Source organism: Poecilia mexicana, unplaced genomic scaffold (genome assembly GCF_051168715.1).
Source record: "Poecilia mexicana isolate PSO_F unplaced genomic scaffold, ASM5116871v1 scaffold_22, whole genome shotgun sequence".
NCBI classification, from domain to species: domain Eukaryota; kingdom Metazoa; phylum Chordata; class Actinopteri; order Cyprinodontiformes; family Poeciliidae; genus Poecilia; species Poecilia mexicana.
The window spans coordinates 16111879-16130947 of NW_028263391.1; the positions used below are offsets into that span (position 1 = coordinate 16111879).

A 19069-nucleotide genomic window follows, 5' to 3' on the forward strand; every position below is an offset into this window, starting at 1 on the left:
TACTTGTCAAACATCAATGTCAAATGTTGCAGGTGCTGCTGGTTTGTCAGGTGCCGCCAGTGCAGCTGTAGCCGGTGCAGGAGCCGCAGCAGGGTGGGTGGCCAGCTTCTTCGGCTGAAAATCGCCTACAAAATACAAAATATATTGTTTATGTGTAGGGGAGTGTAGGTATGTGCTAATACTCCTGAAGCATTGTTTTGCATTATGACCTATATATTAAAAAAAAGTTGCTTGAGTGGAATTTGAAACAAGACAAAGTTTTTCTCTATTTCACAAAATGTAAACAGTCTGTTACAAAATGAAAGAGCAATTAAAGTCTTATTGAAAGTTTTTGTGGTTGCAGTCTTTTAAGTGTATCAGTTTGAAAAACTTTTTTTTTATAACAGAAACAAGTTAACCTCATCTCTACTATATCTTACTCTCAGCACCTTGACTTGCTATAACAGTGAAGATAATTTGACTGGGAGGTAAAGATTTAAAACAGCTTTTACTTTCTCTTAGTCAACATGACAAATGATGGCTGATGGCTTTGGAAACAAGTGAGTTTTTTGTTGTTGTTTATTTAACTTACTTTTCTAATAAGTACAGAAAAATAATATTTCTGGTGCAAATACTATGGTACATCATAACACCTCAATAACAACAGCAGGCTGCAGGATGATGTCATGCTGTTGCTAATGGAGGAGGAATGGCAGCAGGAAGTCTAGTATATCTTACAGTCAGCAGGTAATTGTGTTTAAATTTAGCTTTTACTTCCCATGTTGATACTCAACACAATTGTGGTTTCCTGCAGTGCTGCAACAAAAGCATTTGAGCAGACGTTTCAATTTTTTTATGTTTTGTCACAGTTAGAGGTTTTGTGTCATCAAGCAGATTTTAATATTAAGCAAACATACTGAAATTCAAAATGTAGTTCAAATGATAGTTTCAGTCATCTGAGGACATAGATATTCATTTTGCCCTATTTGGGAACATAATTACACCAATTGTTAAATCACGTCATGATCTAACTATCATTAACCTCATTTTCTTTAAAGCTGAGCTGAATTTTGGATGATAAGCATCCGACTTGCATATTCAAGACATGACCTAAAAAGAACCTGTCTGACAACAGGAAGGATGTTAAAGAACAAATGAAAAAAAAACTTAAAGAAATTGAAGAACAGAGTTTGGTCAGAGTTAGAAAGACATTATCCACATGGGGAAAACTATCCTAGAGTGATTTGACATCCCAAAATGATCACCCAGTTGTTACATATATAAAAAGAAAACAGAACACATCTAAACCAGATTTTGATTCATTTATGCTCATTGTTTCTGATTCAACAACAGGGAAGAACCTTTCTAGCTCCACTTTTCAATAAAGTGCTCCCAAAGCTCTTTTCAAAATATACAAACACACATCAATAGGAAAAACTGCAGGCAACTTGGGGTTAAGTGCCTTGCTCAGGAGTACATGTGAGAGGAGGAAGATGAAATCACAACTTACAGATCACAAAATCATTCTTTCTACTGAGCCACGGTGGTCTAAGTCTTGTCTATGCCAGATAAACTTAAAAAGCAGCATTTTCTGATCCACCATCATAGGACGTTGAAGCAAGGGAACAACGTGAAGTACTGGTGGATATCCAGCTCTGATGATTTCAAGACTCATTAAGTAGGATGAAAAGTGGTCTTAGTGGTCACTGAGGCCACTGAATGTCCATTTCAGGCTTTTGCAGATGTTTTACAGAGAAGCCTGACGTAATTAATGACCTTTGAAAAACAGAGCTCTGTCTCCCCCTGCTGACAATAGAAAAGAAGTGCAAATATTTAGACAAAATCCCTTTGGTATATTTGTGAAAACTCTTTCAAGGAGTTTCTCTCTTGATCTTTATTTAAATAATTTCCTTATAAAGATGAAGTGAAGCTAATTTCCACAGCAATTAATAAATAAGCAAATAAATAAAATCAGCTTTCTGATGAGAGAACTGGCTACAATGATTTGTTTAATAAACTTATTTGGTTTTTAAAGAGAAGATACTGCACACTCCTTTACAGAAACTGACACAAAGTCCACATTTAACAGCAAACATTACCTTCACCACAAGCCTGTGTTGATTCATTGCCAGAACAATAAGTGCCATAACATTTAAACGTCACGTAAGGCAGGCTTTAGCATTGGACATGGTTAACATTCAGAAACAAGCAGCAAACATGAAGAATGTAGCGCTGATTTTAACAAACGCTGAAGCTTCTGTGGCCTGCATAATCTATTTATCAAGGGCAAACAAATTCAAAAGTGACATTTGCACACGATTTCATGTTTTGAAACAAACATGAACATTAATTATTTTTGCAACAAGTATAATGCACAAAAACAAACAAAGCACAAAGCAAAGCAGTATTACATAAAGGAAAGAACTGGGATAAAAGGCACACTTTATGAAGTAGAATTGCACAAATCTCCTAATTTGCATAAAACTGGAACTTACAAAAATAGTCATGATTTCCTTTTTCCTATTTCTCGATAAATACTGGAATTGATAGATCTTTCAGTTTTACTACATCTATATTTATTTTTTTTATTAAATTTTTTATCTCTTGATGGGGGGAAAAGTATAAAAAGCCAGAAAAATACATACTTTTTGTATATCAGGCACATTTCCAATTTAAAATAACCTTATAAAACATTTATTGTGGTCACTGAGGCTGTTAATAAATACTTGAAATGTATTTGTTAACCTGGAAATGATTATTTCCAGGTCAGCTTTTACTCAGTAATGAAATAATGAGGAATCCTATAGCTTATTTCCTCATTTTAGCAATATTAGCAAATTTTTTATTCTTTTCAAAAAGTGTATTAAAATCTGTTTAATTTCTTTACCACAAATTGGCAAAATGATTACAAATGAATGTTGGTGAATTAATATTAATATGCAAACATTTCTTTGTCAAATGGCTTAATGTTGCTTTAGGACATACATCTAATACATTTAATAATAAACATTTATCAACTACATATCTACTCAAGGTGCTGGTAAGGTTATTACTATAAGTATTTTTTGGTTGACGTAATGATACATATAAGAAAGTGCATCAGTTAGATTTTAAAATGATTTTTTTTCCCCTTTTAAACAGTTATTACACTTATCATGCAGCAGAAAATTAGTTCCTCATGGACTCCTGAACTTCTGAAATGCTGCATTTCTGCTACTTAATTGAAGAAACCTCTTTGTCATTTAGTCCTTTTCTCTCTGGGACCCTTTGAGCGATCCCATAGGGCACATGGCATGCCACTGTTCCCATTTCAGCTGCTCCTTCCACGTGAAACATCTGGTCGTCAAAGAAGATGTGCGGCCTTATCTTCTCTAAGATGGGACCCTTGGGTGCCCCTGCGAGAAACAGGGCCTCGTCGATCTCTAGACCCCACGACCGCAGAGTTTTTAGGGCTCTGGCCCCGGAACTGGCTGCACTGCGAGCCGTCACCAGGTAGGTCCTAACGGGGCAGTCCATGCGCTGGCCTTTGGCATAAAACTTCTTCTGGAGCTTTCCTAAAACCTCCAGGAAGCCTTTCAACGGTCCCTGAGGGAAGAGTAGATGAAAGTAGATGGTATATTACTCACTCTGAAATTCTGCATTTGGCCAAAACATTTGCATTTGACTTTAAAAGCTTCAAAGAAAGAGAGATGCACTTAATAGACTCTCTTCAGAGTATAAAAGCTCTCTGTAGATACTCAAATATTTGCACTGTTTCCATAATACTATGCACCAATTTAGGAATAATGAAAACAAGCATCAGTGTTGCTTTATCATTTATGTAACTATACAAAAACAGGTTTATGACAATGATAAGTGCCCCATTTGGTGTACTTTACATGGTCCAGAGGCTTGTTCTCGTGAGCCTTCTCATGCTCAAAGAACTTGTCCAGTCCGTGAGCCTTATAAATCTGCTCCGATTCATCTGAGAAGAGCACGGCATCACCATCAAAAGCAACGCGGAGCTGAGTCTCTGACACTTCCGTCATCCTCTCCGGGGTAAACATGGTGGCCGCTGCTATACCTGGTTCACACACATAACTCGTCAAACATAAACAAGTCAAATGTCGTATTTGGAGACTTAGAGTGCAGGTCCCTCTGTGATCATGATACCTTGTTCCAGAGCCTCGCGAACTTTGACTGGGTCAGAAGACAAGTAGAGGTTAGTGTTGTAGGCCTTTAAGTAACCGATGGGACTGTTTCCTCCAGTCATACAGAATCTCTCAATGAACAACTCTGGAAGAGAAGAAACGTAATAAATGTGCACAAATCTGCATTTGTACACATGGGTCAAACTGCCACAGTTTGACACAGGCCAAACTAAAAACTATGCAAAAATGCAATTGTGGTCAAATTTTGCTCAGTAGTATGATTCCAGTGCAAACTTAAACATGCAGATTCAAGTTGTCCAGTTATACCACTGCTGTTCATCTGAAGCAACTGAGTTGGGCTCCATAACTAAGACTCCAACATAATGCTGCCTTTATAATCAAAATTAGCACAGACACGACAGAAAATCACTCTCGAAGCTTGTAGGATTTATTTCTTTGTGTTGCATTGTGGTGTGTGAACCATGAGAAAGATCCCACTGTTACGACAGTCAGTCCCAGTTCAGCCAGCAGGAAACACCACAACAATTTCACACGCACGTCAACACAGGAACTGGGAGACTGTGAACAATCGAGGCTTTAAAAAGTCATTTAATAGTTCAAAAATAGCTGTTCCACAGTGTATTTTTAAATCACAGTCAGTTTATTTCTGTTTTTGTGGTCATCTTTAGTCAGCAGCACCATCTGGACTTGATTTATAATATTTCATTACTGATCTGAAGAGAATTTATGAGGGAATAGAAAGACCCAGCTGCTGAGGCACTCTGCTTTTATACAGCGGAAGATGGATCCAGAGACTATTCTAACTCAGAGCTACAGCCAGTCCTGAAGAATAAAATAAGCATACCATCTAAATGTAATATTTTCATTCCCTCAGATTAATGTGAAAATAATCTCTAAGTGGAAGGGCTAACCCGGGTCAAACTGTGGCAGTTTAATCTCAGTCACAGATCTGTTTCCAAGCCTTTTGTAAATCACTTATCACCTGCTTAGTGTCCTGAATAAAACCCAATTCATCACCAAGCTCTCCCAACACATCTGCAGGTTTTTGTTTGCTGTCCTGTTTCATTTTTGACTCTAACTTCCGTGATGCGCGAAGAACGTAAAAGCAGTCAGTGAGGTTACTGTGAGCACATTTTAAGAGAGCTACATAAAGAGATAATATCTCTCTATGGAGGGTTTTTTTTTTTTTTTTGCAGATTTGTACATAACTTTATGAATGAGGTAAAAAAAATCTCTGAATGTTTGTGAAAACATGACTGTTTTGCTTTTTAAGGATCTGATTCTGTTAAAATTGCTTCTGTTGCTTTCAAATGTTTTGGTCAGCAGGTTTAGCAGCGAAATGGATGATCCTGCTTACTTGAGCAAACACACTTAGCAGGATAAAGTGAGGCATCATGAATATTTAATTGACTCCACAGTAGACAGGATAATGGCTGAAGTGATGGCAAGAGACAGGAATGTATAAAGGACAATACATGATAATCAGTTTTTGCTCTATTTTAGAAATCTCAACCTACTTTCTGTTCGTTCTGCACACCTGCTTGTTTTTAAATGCACCAATTTATATCTAAATTATTTTTTCTTTCAAATATAATTTAATCAAACAGATTAAAATTAAGCAGGTTTAAAATAACAGTAATAATAATAATTTAAATTACTTAATTTAATCCAAAGAGCCATTTATTTTGAGACTTCTTTCTGACCTCACACTAGCAAAAAGAAGTAGGTAAAAAAATTAAACTTGTGTTCATGCTCAGTGTAAAACAAACAACTTAATCTTAATGAAAAGCAGCACTGGTCAGGATGATGGCATAAAATATTTAAAAATATAACCAAATCCTTTTTTTTTTTTTTTGCATTTCTTTCTAGACAAATTAGAATATTATCAAAAACATATTTGTTTCACTTATATGGTTTAAAAGTCAAGCTCATATAAGGAATTTTTTTCACAGAGTGCTATTTATTTTGCAAGCTGTTGCTTTTGATGATTGTGTCTAATAAAACACAAAACTCTGTTTCTCGGAGGATTAGAAATTATTATATAAGACCAGAAAATATTTTTAATTTATTTATTTTTTTCACTTAATACTTGATTGAGGTTTAGACACTGTACTTTTAGCTTTCACTCATCTTTTAATTAATATGTATCCTGTCTCTGTGTGGTTGTTGAAGGGAGTTTTGGAGGGTTGTAAAGGAGAATAAAAGCATCAAGTTGCCCTGTAGGTTAAGTCAAAAGAGGGGAAAGTTTCACATGCTAGGAATGATCTGTGTATCAACGACTTACGGTGATGATTGATGGTATTGATGAGTCTCAGACCGACATAAGCGTGGTTGTTGGTGATGAGAACAACGTCAAAGAGCTCCTCACTCTCAGGATAAAGGTCCCTCAGCTGAGTGTTGACTGCCTCCAGGGCCTGGCAATAAAACCAAATCAGATGTAAAGGGAATCAAAACAACGACACACCAAACACTGGCTTTGAAAATCAACTTTCATTCGACGGCCCTCTGACCTTGACAAAGGAGAAGGCAGGTCCGGGACTGAAAGGCTCGGTTTCATGCGCCACCTGATACTTGATGTACTCCTCCATGCCCTGCTGCTCGAAGATCTGCTGCTCCTTATCCATGTTGAACAGGACTCTGGACGACACCGCGATGGTGATAGAGTTCTCTGGCTTGGGCTGGAGGGTCGCAGGTTTAACACACGTCATTTTAAACTGGACCTGATACTTCTACTTAATTATCCAAATCTACGCTGAGAAGAACAAACAGAACAAAAGTAAAGCGAGAGAACTGCTGTGACTGAAAGTGAGTGTGACATGAAATGCCTCCCAATGCTGATAATGCTGCTTCACATACCAGAGTTTTGAACCCGTTAACTCTTTGAGTGTCTGCTGCCCACTGTAGCATTCATTTGATTACACTTGAACACATTTTTATGAGAATTTTAAAATATCGTCTCAACTGCAGCTTTAATATGTTTGCTGGATGAGACAACAAATGTAATAAACATCCATTTTTTTAGGGTTGTGTTTTAATTTTTTTATGGGGCATATGTTGCTCATTTATTGGAATTCACCATAACATTTTCACACAATTATGACAAATAATATTGGTTTGGACAGTCATCGAGCAGATACTCACTGACACTTTTCACAGGGATGAGATTAAGACAATAAAGGTTAGTGCTAAGCACGCTCTATCCAAGTATGTCATTGGACGGTTGAGTGGAAGGAAAAACTGTGATAAAAATAAAAAGCTGCATAATAAAATGTTTTTTGTTTGTTTGTTTGTTTTTTTATTTTCCAGAAGATTCTAGACAATTTCATGCTTCCATTCCTCTGACAAACTTTATGGACGTGTGTTATTTTTCCAGTATGACATAACACCTGCTCACATGACCAAACAAATCAAAATTTCCCTTATGTTGCTTTACCCAGAAGTTTATGATTGCCTTTGTTCTGGGCTGCACTGGTGTAATAAGTCATGTAAAGTAACCGTCAGGCAACTATTGGGTGCACATACTGTGCACTACACAAACTGAGCTGATATTTCTATGCTATACCTAATTTATTTTATTGAGAAGTGGGATTTTCAGTTATAAATTGTAATCCTGGAAATGATCTCAATTAAATGTGAATATTTACTTTGAGGTGCAGAAGCTGGTCTGCGCCCGAATGTGAGCTGCTTTAGCCGGTCACACTCAGGTCACCGCTTGTCGTTATCTACCCTCCTGATCTGAAACCCGACCTCTGCAGCTTGCTCGTTTGTAAGCTGGTACAACGGAGCATCCGATCCTGTTTCACATAGCATCATCACTATGCAATTTTATTTACAATGAGCTGGAACCTTTAAATAATTAATTGGCTACTAACACCAGTTTCAAACTTTTCAGTAAAATACATTTTAGATGGAATTTGGATATTCTCTTTGTTGCTCTTGTCTAAGCTACAATAAATGACGGCCACTCTGAAATTATTCGACGCAGTTCAATGAACTATGTCTGACTTCATTTTGACCTCATATAACAACTACCCTCAGCAAACCTTTTTATGCTGTAGCCCAGCCTGTATTAGGGATGATGAGAGATACTCACCGTTTTTTTTGAGGGTGTGGATGGCTTCAAAAGTGCCTTAGCATCTTCCGATGAGTTCTGGCTGCCGTTCTTGACCACCACATCTTGTCCACTGATTGTCAGAGTCTGAATGCTGCTTCGACTCATTGTGCTGCTTCAGTTCACAGCTCACACTCAGGATCACACCGAGTCCCAGTGTGATCCCCTCTTATTTAAATATACTTTAAAATACTCTTATATAGCAAAAGCTCCAAACAAAATTCACTCTCCCCAAATTGAATGCAGTCTTGCAGCCATCAGCACGTGAGCTCAATAATTTTGGAGCTCCTGAGGCACTCGGATATAAAAATATGACATGCTGCAGAAAAGACAGAGGATGCAGACAAGATTCAAGCTGTGACCTTGGTTTGATATGTCCACCATCGTTTGGAGGGAAATCCTGGATGGGGTCTTCTGTGCTGCGCTATGCTCTCCTCTTTTGCACACTCTGTCCTGACTTCAAGCCATTCTGCATCCTCCCACCGTTAACTCTTTCAGTGTCAGACTCCCCTGAGTCATAGCAGAGCATGTGATTTAATCTGGATGACAACCGGTTGCTGCGCACTATGGGACATTAACCGTCTGAGTGTCCTGATACTTTCACCTCCCCTCATGTAACAGCTGACTCACAATTTGTTCATCAGAAGGTGTTAAGTATTACAGCAAAAGGTGCACTGTATACTCTAAGATAAACTATTTCATAATCCTGCATAGCATTGTGGGAACTGCAGTCCATCTTGGCTCTCTCGTTTATTGCTTCCTGAAAGCTCGCCAGGTTGTCGCAGGGACTGAGTTACAAAGCAGCAGTCCCAGTTTCCAGGCAACAAGCGTGGAGTCGAAGCAAATGGGACACTCCCATACGTTCTATACATCTGATTGGCTGCATGGACTCCATTTGAAATACATCATCCTCCAACCCCAGGAGCCAGAAACAAGCAGGTGAGGCAAGGAGAAAAGATGAAAGTGCATGCTGTGCTTTGAAGAGCATTCAATTATCATTAATAGAGTTAATTTAGCTTTTATCAAACCAGACAGGCAAGGTGGTTTCTGGCAGGAGATGCTAAGCAGGACCACGGATTAACTAAAGGAAGAAAAAAATAAAACAGACACACCTTTAAAGATAGCAGACCATCACAAGCATCATCTTTATACAAATAGCACTTTTAGAATAAAACATTGAACTGGTATATATTTTGATATTTATGTTACTTTCTGTGCTGGACCAAAACTAAATGTATAAAATACAAACTAAATTTCTGATATAGTTAAATAATTTAAAAAACATCAGAAAAAGTGTAAACTTATTTCAAATATATTGGTTTCTTTAAAATACCTAATGTATCAGAGGTGTATTTCAAAGAAACAAGGGAAATACATTTATTTTACTAGAAAAAAAAGCACATCCATATGTTACCGGTATATAGATATAGATAGTGATAAATACAAATGGTTTAGTAATATTTTTATATTATTATTTTAAAAATTATACATTATTTAATGAAATTTATAAAGAATTTTATAAAGTTTTAATACATTTGATAAAAAGATCCAGAATTTGTGTATATATAATACATATTTCATAGATTATTTTTATTAGAAACTTTACGAAGTATGGCGCAGTGAATGAAATAAGATTGGCGAATTTGAAAAAGCTGATTCTGTAAACACTCATCTCTTGCAGTTGATAGTTAGAGCCACTAGAGTGCAGCAGAGGGCCAATAGCTCCTCCATGAATGCTTCAGATTCATTCATACCTTTGGGTGGCCGTAGACAAAGAGGATGTGAAAGAAACACTCTGTCAGAGGAAGTTGACAAAAAACTTTGTGTTCGAGTATCTTTAAAAATTCAACTAGTATGCTGAGTCAAACAAAAAGGGGGATCCTGAATCTATGGTTTCATATTACGTACATTCCCTGATTTACAAGAAATAGCTTAACTGTAATAGTAGAGATAAAATTACTTCTTGGATATCTTTGCAAAATAAATAAATAAATAAATAAATAAAATAAAATCAAAAGGCAATGCGTTAACTCCAACACTTATAAAACCACTTAAAAGTGTTGGAGTTCTGAGTTAAAAAGCAACCCTCTTATTTCTGTCTGTCTTTGTGTTGGAGCCCATTGCTCAAATGGGGTTAGCAGGGCATCGAGACAGTTGGGCCGCACCCTCAGAGCTGATTTGAATAGCACCGGCTTTTTGGCGCGAGGCTGAGGGTAGGCCGTCTTTCTTCATGCCGGCTGTGCAGCCACTCCTCCCTCCCTGCCCCTGCTGAAGCACCCTGTAGTGGCGGGAAACACTGGCGGGAAAGAAAAGCGGTAATAGGCGGGTTTTGGGTGGGCTTTAGAAAACCTGTGCTGTACCTTGGAAGCATGTCAGACATTAGAGGATACCTCGGAAACAAAGGTCAATGGAAAAAAGAAGCAGGAAGAAAGAAAGCAACTCTACCTCTTGTTTCTGCTTTAAACTGGAAGTCAGATAAAGATAGCTGTGGGTGGAGACAAAGAACTGAGCATGGGAGGAGAAGACCAGAACAAAGAGGGTAGCAGCCTGGACAACCCCCCCCCCCCCTACTCTTTACGTGGCCCCACCCCCCTAACACATAGCCTGGAGGCTTGAAGCAAGCCAAATGACTATTATAACCATAATCAGACCTTTAAAGCAGCTACTCGGGCATATTCACCACCACTAGATTCTTTGTTCTCAAAGGGATTCTGCTTAAGCAATGCACCATAACCAAAGTCGAGTGAAGGTCTTTCATCTTTTTTACTGCTGAGAACAGCCTTCAATCTCCAAACTAAAGAATAATAAAAAATAAAAAAAACGTCATTTGCGGACCTGGCAGCGCAGGCAATCAGCAGTCACATAATTGGATTTGTCGTTATTAGCTTTCAGAGATTGAGGGTTACCCCAGCCTCCTAATCCATTTTACCAGTAAAACAGGTATCACCTGAGTGGGAGCCAGTGTGGCAAATTTCACCCATTACAGAGCAAAATAAGCAGCGGTTCCTCCTCACTTCCTGCCTCCAATGAGTTTAACACAAAAACAGGAAGCCTGCAAAGCTTGTGCATTTCCTAGATCTTATTACGCTGCGTCTTTTCTTGTGTTTCACACATGCCAGCCTTCGGTGGGGTGAGCGAAGGAAAACAGAGGCAGTGATTGTTACATAAGCAGGTGATCTATCAGAGGCCCTGACAACAACAGCAGTTTCATGGAAGAAGGATCTGCAGCCAAATGAGACAAAAAGAGCCATTAAACACAACTTGCATTCCCCATGTGATAAGATACAGCAAGATATAGTGAGGCATTTAACTGCAGAATGATGCAAATACACCCCAATGCTGCAGTAATACGCAAATAAACAGGACTCCTGACAGAGTAAGATGTAAAAACTAGCAGAGAAGTGTTGGTTGGTGGAGGAGCAACAACTTAGAGGGTTGTTAGGGGTTGAAAGGGGATAGGGGGAAGGGCAAAGTCTTCAAAGTGGGGAGTGAGGGGGGTCAGAGGGTGACAGCACTGAAAGGGGCTAAATTCAAAAGATGCAGAAAGAGTCCTAAACTCAACTGAAGCAACCTTACACCGCAGGGCCTAACAAAAGGAACATCTGCCCGCTTGACAAAAGTTTAACACTCACCATAAGAGCATCAGTAGCTCTGTTTTGAAGGGCCACAGTCACTCTTCAGCAGAGGCAACAGGTTTAAACTTATTTGGAGCTTTATTTTGAAGATTTTCAAAGTGGTGTTACTTGGAAAAATTGACAGAGCTGCCGTGGCTATTTTGGGTATGCAAATCATACACGTGTGCACTGTAACTTGCTTTGAAAACTTTTAATCTAACTGTTCATCCACAAAGCATCTGGCAGTGTCGACAAGACGTAACTGGTCCCACAAAGTCAGAATATTCTTCACAAGAATAGACAAACTGCGGAGACAGAAAGTAAAACTGAAGATTTCTGAGAAGGACCATGTGGTGGGATGTGTAACTCTGTGGTTACCGTCTGTGTGGGGAAAAAAAAAAAAAGAGGACTGGTAAAGACATGAGGATCCAGCGGTGAAGGATTCAAAGTAAAATATGGTTAGCATCTTTTCCAAAAGTACAAAACGTACAAAAACACACACTTAAATGTTTCACATCATCAAACACATTTTTACGACAAAGAAAGACAACCTCAGAATTTTATTTACTTTTTTAAGTTTCAAATGCTCCATTCATCTATTAGGGAAAAAATAGATGAGATTTGCCAACCCTTGAAAATATAATTACCATTTTTAAGTCAGGACTCAAGCACAATTCATGGACGGATTAGATTTAACCCAGGGCTGATTACTGTCACACCTAAAGTGTCAACATATCAATTACTGGTAAGTAAAACCTGGATGACTGAATGAAGTACTCGAAAAGGTCAACAAAAACATTACATCATGCCTCCATCTAAAGAAATGTAAGAAGAGATGACAAACACTGTTGTCACAGACGTTGACAATCAGTCAGCAAATAACCTTTAAAGGTCTTTTAATGGCTAATTAATATTATGAAATGGTTCACATTTTGCTTTACTATGATATTTCATATGTGTTAAAAAGTTTATTGATGATTGCTAAGACTTTTGAGAAAACACTCTGGACTGATGACGCAACCTAGTCGATGGAAGACACTAGGTTACATTTTTGAAAGCTGCGTTTTGAACTTGCTCAGTAACTGTACTTCTCAGTTGGAAAGAATTAGATAACAATAAGTTATAAAAGGCAAATAAAAATCAATCTGTATTAACGAAAATGTATGTATCAACTTTACAAGATTTATTTTTGGTGCCAAGTTTCGTGCTAGAATTCACATGTGGAATATATTTTTGTACATGCAGATCTGCTCCACAATATTCTTGCACAGGGTGACACGATTCAAACTGTTAAAACCTTACTGTGTCTGCAGTTTGCTGCATTTTCATCCGCTTATAGAATAGAAAGGTGTTAAACTGTAAGGCTGTCTTTGAGAGCGCCAGACTTGCTTAAATGATTTACATAAAGAAAAAGAGCATGAGATTAAGCAAAATAGGCTACCAAGGCAAAATCTGTGACTGAATCATAACTCACAAGTCCTCAGTTATCTACATTGAGTAGATGACAGGAAAGAAAAAGAATTTGGAGCATAAAATGAAACAAACATTTATCTTAGGGTTTTCCACCTTCTGCTACTAATTTTGCTTCCAGTCAGTGCTCACATTAAGAAAAGTGGAGGCAAGAAAGGGTTGCTAGGATTCAATCCTCTGTGTTTCCTGTAGTGTATCCATTAACCAGCATCATGGCTGAATCACTAAAGTTACTGCTGCCTCTCTGGGGGCCAAAAGCACCATAAAAACAGATTACTCACTTGTCCTAACATAACATTTTCATGTTTATTTTATTTTAAATCTCACATTAGGTGTTCATACAAGGGTACGCAAAATTATTCAGACCACAAGTTGTTTTTATTTCCCATTACAATGGAAAACTTTGCTGTGTTTGCAGTTCACACACAAGTTGAGACAAACCAAAACATACACATCTGAATTTGACCTCTCATCTACATGAGCAGGCTAAGCAATTTGAATGGCGTCAGGCAACGTTAGATTTAATCATAGCAAACACTCAGTCCCTTAGTGTGTGTTTTTTTATTTTTATTTTGTTTTTTACAATGAATGAACTCACGACCTTACTTGTTACTGTCCTGTTTATACGAGAGTTCCCAATATATAGAAAATTTATTCCAAATATGAGACAAATCAACGGATTTGTCTGTTTTTGGTAAATTTAAGATTCCAGAAACTTTAAAATATTCTACAATAAAGTGTAAATCACTACTGTTAAAATTTTAAAGTAAACTTCTCTTTTATTTAACGGAATGAGTAAATGTCTAAAACAGGTTGAATGTAAAAACAGCCGTAGTGATGAGATGTCGCAATGGCTAAAGTGATAGACTCTGGACAGCTTGGGAAGTACGATACGAGGTCTCTCAGACAACTGAAGAAAGTGTGTATGATGGGCTGTAAGACGGGGTGTAGCTCTCATGTTTCCTTAATTCTGCTTCAGGTTGGTTGATTAGTCCCTTGTGAAGACTCCATCTCCTCTCTCGGAAGTGTGGTTTTCAGAATAGCTGAGTTCTGGCGCTCTAAGAAATTTAATGCACCATCAAGAGCAGGGGCTAAAACATACTCTGCAAGAACAAACAACACGTGTGTACTCCCATGGCTGCAAGAACAAAAGAAAGTAATTCTGTTCTTACAGTTTTTGTTTCCGAAAGCCATCAACCATCTTGTGTTCAGTATATTTGGTTGCCAGTGTTACATTCATCAATATTTCTGTGTCGTTCTAATAGGATTTAGTTTTATTTCTTTTCATACACACTTTAGAAATTCTATTATCTGAATCAGAGTTTATTTATCTCAGATAAAATCTGATTCAGTGCAGCCTTCAGAGGGTCACTTGTCTTCCTCTGTGTTGTTTGAACTCAAAGTGATATAGTTATTGTTATTTTGAGTTAGTTTATCATGTAAAATTTGTAAAAAAAAAAAAAAAAAATCTTAATGAAATAAAATGTGGGATAAAGTAATAAAGTATGGGAGATTCACACAATCCCTAAAAAAATACCCCTAAGCCTTTTTTTTTTTTGTTCAAGTTGAATATGAAGATAAGTCCCTGGGAGCTCCAGAGGGGAATGACTTGAAGAACTTTTGAAGGGTTTTTTTTATAATTAGAGTGTGTCTGGACCCAGATGGCACAAGCGTTTGCACTAACAGGATTAGGATTAGCTTTAGATTAGATTATTACCTTCTTGAGTTTGACTCTGAAACTACTAACCTTACCTTCCAAGCAAGAGACGCTGTAAAAGGTTAAAGAAATTAAAAATCCTCCAGAAAAACATAAAAGGTTTGACATATTACACTACACGTGCCCCTCATGATTATTTGACTTCACAGTGGATCCATTTACTTGTTTGTTTAAGGTTTAAAGTAAAACACAGATTTGAGAGTAATCAGCTGGGGCCAGATGTATCCGAGAGGAACATGCAGAGTCTGAATCATCACTGTTATGTAACTTGGGCCTTAGCAAGGGGAGGGCATATAGAATGAAAGGGGAGTGAAACCCAAAACAGACCACTGACCTAGATCACCAAATGGTGGAGATAAGTACCTGAGGAGAGGGAGGCAAACATGGAAAAGCCGGGTTAAAGAGAAAGACATGGAATCGGATTAAAGTAAGACGAAGAAAAATGTGATGAGTTTCCATGCCAACATGTGGTTTCTGCTTTGCTGGAAAACAGCATCTGAGTGGTTGTGAGCTACAGTGACACAAGCGGGCAGGAATGTGGGTCAGTAGGCAGCAGAATTTGACAACTGAGACCGGGCCGGGGAAAGTTTTGTTACAAGTGCTGGTGTGGGTATGTGTGGAGCGCACACTCCTGGCCATCTGTGTGTCTTTTCCCGCTTGTGTTTTCCACATCTTCCTTGACGGTCAGCTGCTTGAAAATAGAATAAGGGGAAGGGTGTGTGTGTGTGTTCTGAATTGAGTAAGAGAGGGATGACTGTGTCCACTTCTCCTGTGTTCAGAGCTCTACAAACTGATTTGCAACATGGAGAAGCCCCTTTGAATTGCTGTGTAGTGTAAAAGCATTTGCACTGCACAGAGTTCTTCTGATTTTACATTTATGGGACCAACATAACATGAGTAAGCACAAAGTGAAGTTCTCAAATAATTTCATTTAAGTATAAAGCTTTGTCAAAACCAAAATTGGGAAAATGTGGAAAAATAATTTTCCAAACATAATGGGTTGTTGCATCACTCTTGGCATTAACTACTGCTATCAAGTGTTTGTAATAGCTGGCAATGAGTCCTTTACACAAAATTTGCCCCACTATGCTTGGCAGAATTATTGATAATTCATCCACAGAGGATACTGAAGCATGTTAACAGGTACACCAAAGTGGCTGTGTTGAGTCAATTCAAATGACTTTAAAGTCGGACTCGAGTTAAAAATTAAATGGCCATATACTTGGCTTGATAAAATCATTAAAGACTTTGGACCTCCGCTCCAATGACTCAATTTCAGTATGATCTGATCCCTTTGACCTAAAGAAACTTGATAAGTTACACCAAACAACGTTTTAAAAAGGAAAGAGTCAGGTGTTATATGATGGAACCATGACAGGTGAACGACGCAGCCTGCTTTGTTCAGCCTGCCCCTGATATTTGCCAATGTTTTCTCCTGTTGTTCTGTGCGATTGAGACAAATGATTTAATCACTAATGGAATAAGATTATTAATATTATGTTGTGTCTAATTGATTTACAAATTATGTTTATTTCTTGTTTTATTATTATCATTGATTCTTGGTATTTTCCTTGAGATTTAAAACTGCTGACAACATAAAAGCCAATTTTTGCTGTCACTGTATAATGACCTGCAAATTTTAAATAAATTCACCTCAACCTTATTTTTGTTGCCATGCCTCCTTTTAAATATTGAGCCTCTGCTGGTTAAAGTGACATTGCGACAAAAATCTATTTGCATCTACTTTGCTTTTCTTCTGCCATATGCAATGACAGTGAAGACTGTGTCAACCAGTTGAGATCTTCTCAAGTCAGGCTGTATTGCAGCTGAATATATGCTGCAATAGGTCCAGACTTTGATTAGCCCACTATAAAACCTGCAACTGGTTGATTTTTGGGGGGTGTTGGGGATCCTCAGAGGAGGAGGACCTCCTGGTGTGTTTCAACAATGGCTTTTAATCCAAGTCCCCAGGCAGCACAGGCAAACAAAAGCATCCCACTTCTACCACCACCATGTTTGATTTGAGGATCATTAAAAATTTGGAGGGTAAACGTAGGACGTCTTCCTTTTCCTTTTTGCTTAGAAGTAGTTTTTTCACAGAAACTCTCTTCAAGACCATTTTTGCCCAGCCTCTTTGTAATCGTTGAATCACCATTGAACTTAACTGTCGCACGTAAGGCCTTAACGTTCTGGATACTTTTGTGCTGATTTTATTAAGACGACTGTTCCTGGGGGAGGTTCACTGCTGCTCAGTGTCTGCCCTATTTGGGGATAATGGGCCTCAATGTGGTTTGCTGGAGTCAGCTTCTTTTTAAGTGATTTCTCAATTATAAATGTCTGGTAGTAATCAGGGTTGGGTGTGGTGAGTAAAATCAAAGAGAAAGTGTGGTTAGTCACTGTAAATTCATGCTTTGACAAGGGGTGAAATTATCTTTTTCACAAACGGACAGGCGGGAAAGATTTTTCCTTAAAAACAATAAATTCAATTTAACTTTTTTTTTTCAATTAAATAATTATTTTAAAATTGTGGTTGGTTTGTACTCTCATTATCGTTATTTGATATTAACATTTATGCAATTGCTGTAATTACTTTACGGTGTATCTTAAGTTTTAAATTTGTAAAGTGAAATAATTCATATAAAACGTAGCTTGCATTATCCTGACATTCATTTAGACCTCACGTTTTCAGCATTACACTTTAATGTCACAAAAATGATCACAATTTGAAAATTCCTGATCATCTGTGTGGGATAAGAGATTTTTATTGCAAAATTTAATCTATAAACTTTTTTTTTTTTTGTAAGTGATTCCTGTATTTAGTCAAATGTTATGAATGAATGCCATCCATGTCGGGATGTTTGTGGTTGTGCCTTGTGGGGGATTTAAAGTAAAAGCAACACTTTGTTTGGTACCCAGTATTTTTCTGTTTTAAAAGATTTAAATTTTTCATCACCACCTTAGAAAGGCCTCAATGTAAATCACTTCCTTAAACGTACATAAAAGTATCCGTCTGAATGAACCGCCTGCCACAAATAGCCTGAGAACCACAGTTTATATGCCCCTGCTATAAAGAAAAATAAGATCTCTGTGTGATAAACTGTAAATCTAGTAGTCATTCCCTTTTAAAGCTCATTTGTCGGTTAAACTTTCACCTTTTTCTCCTTGATCTTTATCACATCGCCCTGTTTACTGTCAGCATGTGGGTCAGAGATAAGCAACTAGTTGTACCTGCGCCTTAAACCCATAAACCCGTGCAGAGAGTTTATGGTCTGTTTCCGTCTTTGCTCTGCTGTCTTAGCACACACAATAACTACACTCATAACATACAGACCTGAACACACCCACTCAGAGACGGTACAAATATTGCTCAATGTGTTTGCCTTATTCCTCCGAAAAAAAAAAAAAAAAAAAAAGCAAAACTGCAGAGGTAGGAGAATCTCCACTGCACCAGCAAGAGGATGTTAACAGTTGCGAAAGTTGACGACAATCTCACACGTTTCAGGAATGAAGACACGATGTTGTTGATTTATTTTTTTAATCTTTTTTTTTATACACATATTTTCTCAGTGAAAAGCTCTGCATAGCGGGCGACAGGAAAAGACTGCAGGTTTTCACTGCGTTTATCTTGTAACCGGTTTATCTGTGAGCAATGCCAGATCGACGAGAACAACGAGTAATTTTCCCAGTCTTGGACGCACGCCAGAAACATGATGTGCTCATCTGTTTCTGTGGTTTTTCAGCCAGATTTACAGGTTTGAAACGGTCTTAGGTCCAAAATGCAGAGGCAGAGTAGACGTACTCATTACTTAGTTCGTGCATGCTTTCATGATTCGCTTCTTCAGTACATTGCAGAAGCCAATCACCTAAAATATGTTAGAACATTTGTACGAATTAACTTGGAGAACTATCCACTCTACCAAATCATCAATTTTCTACATTCTCCTCCTTGTTTGTGCTTTTCCCAACCGTCTATGTGATCTATTAGGGTGACTTCTTAGCTAGAAGTATGCACCCTAATATGAAAGGG

At 37.8% G+C, this 19069-nt stretch overlaps 1 protein-coding gene across 1 annotated transcript; it reads right to left on the reverse strand.

Moving 5' to 3' along the window:
• Positions 1-1346: 1346 nt before the first annotated feature.
• LOC106913894 (cytosolic 5'-nucleotidase 1A-like) lies at positions 1347-9305 on the reverse strand. Its single transcript, XM_014980331.2, has 6 exons — positions 8224-9305; positions 6641-6808; positions 6415-6544; positions 4132-4254; positions 3858-4042; positions 1347-3564 (listed from the first exon to the last, which is right to left on the reverse strand). Exons 1-6 carry the CDS (start codon positions 8347-8349, stop codon positions 3193-3195), a joined length of 1104 nt encoding a protein of 367 aa, XP_014835817.2. The 5' UTR covers positions 8350-9305; the 3' UTR covers positions 1347-3192.
• Between the last annotated feature and the right edge of the window lie 9764 nt (positions 9306-19069).

What these genes read in the sequence shown, in the direction of transcription:
- LOC106913894 (XM_014980331.2), bottom strand. Translation starts at nt 8,349, where the DNA reads ATGAGTCGAAGCAGCATTCAGACTCTGACAATCAGTGGACAAGATGTG. An exon ending in CAATACCATCAATCATCACC is followed by an intron (nt 4,255 to 6,414) that starts GTAAGTCGTTGA and finishes CTTCTCTTCCAG; the next exon opens with AGTTGTTCATTGAGAGATTC. An exon ending in AGAACAAGCCTCTGGACCAT is followed by an intron (nt 3,565 to 3,857) that starts GTAAAGTACACC and finishes CTCTTCCCTCAG; the next exon opens with GGACCGTTGAAAGGCTTCCT.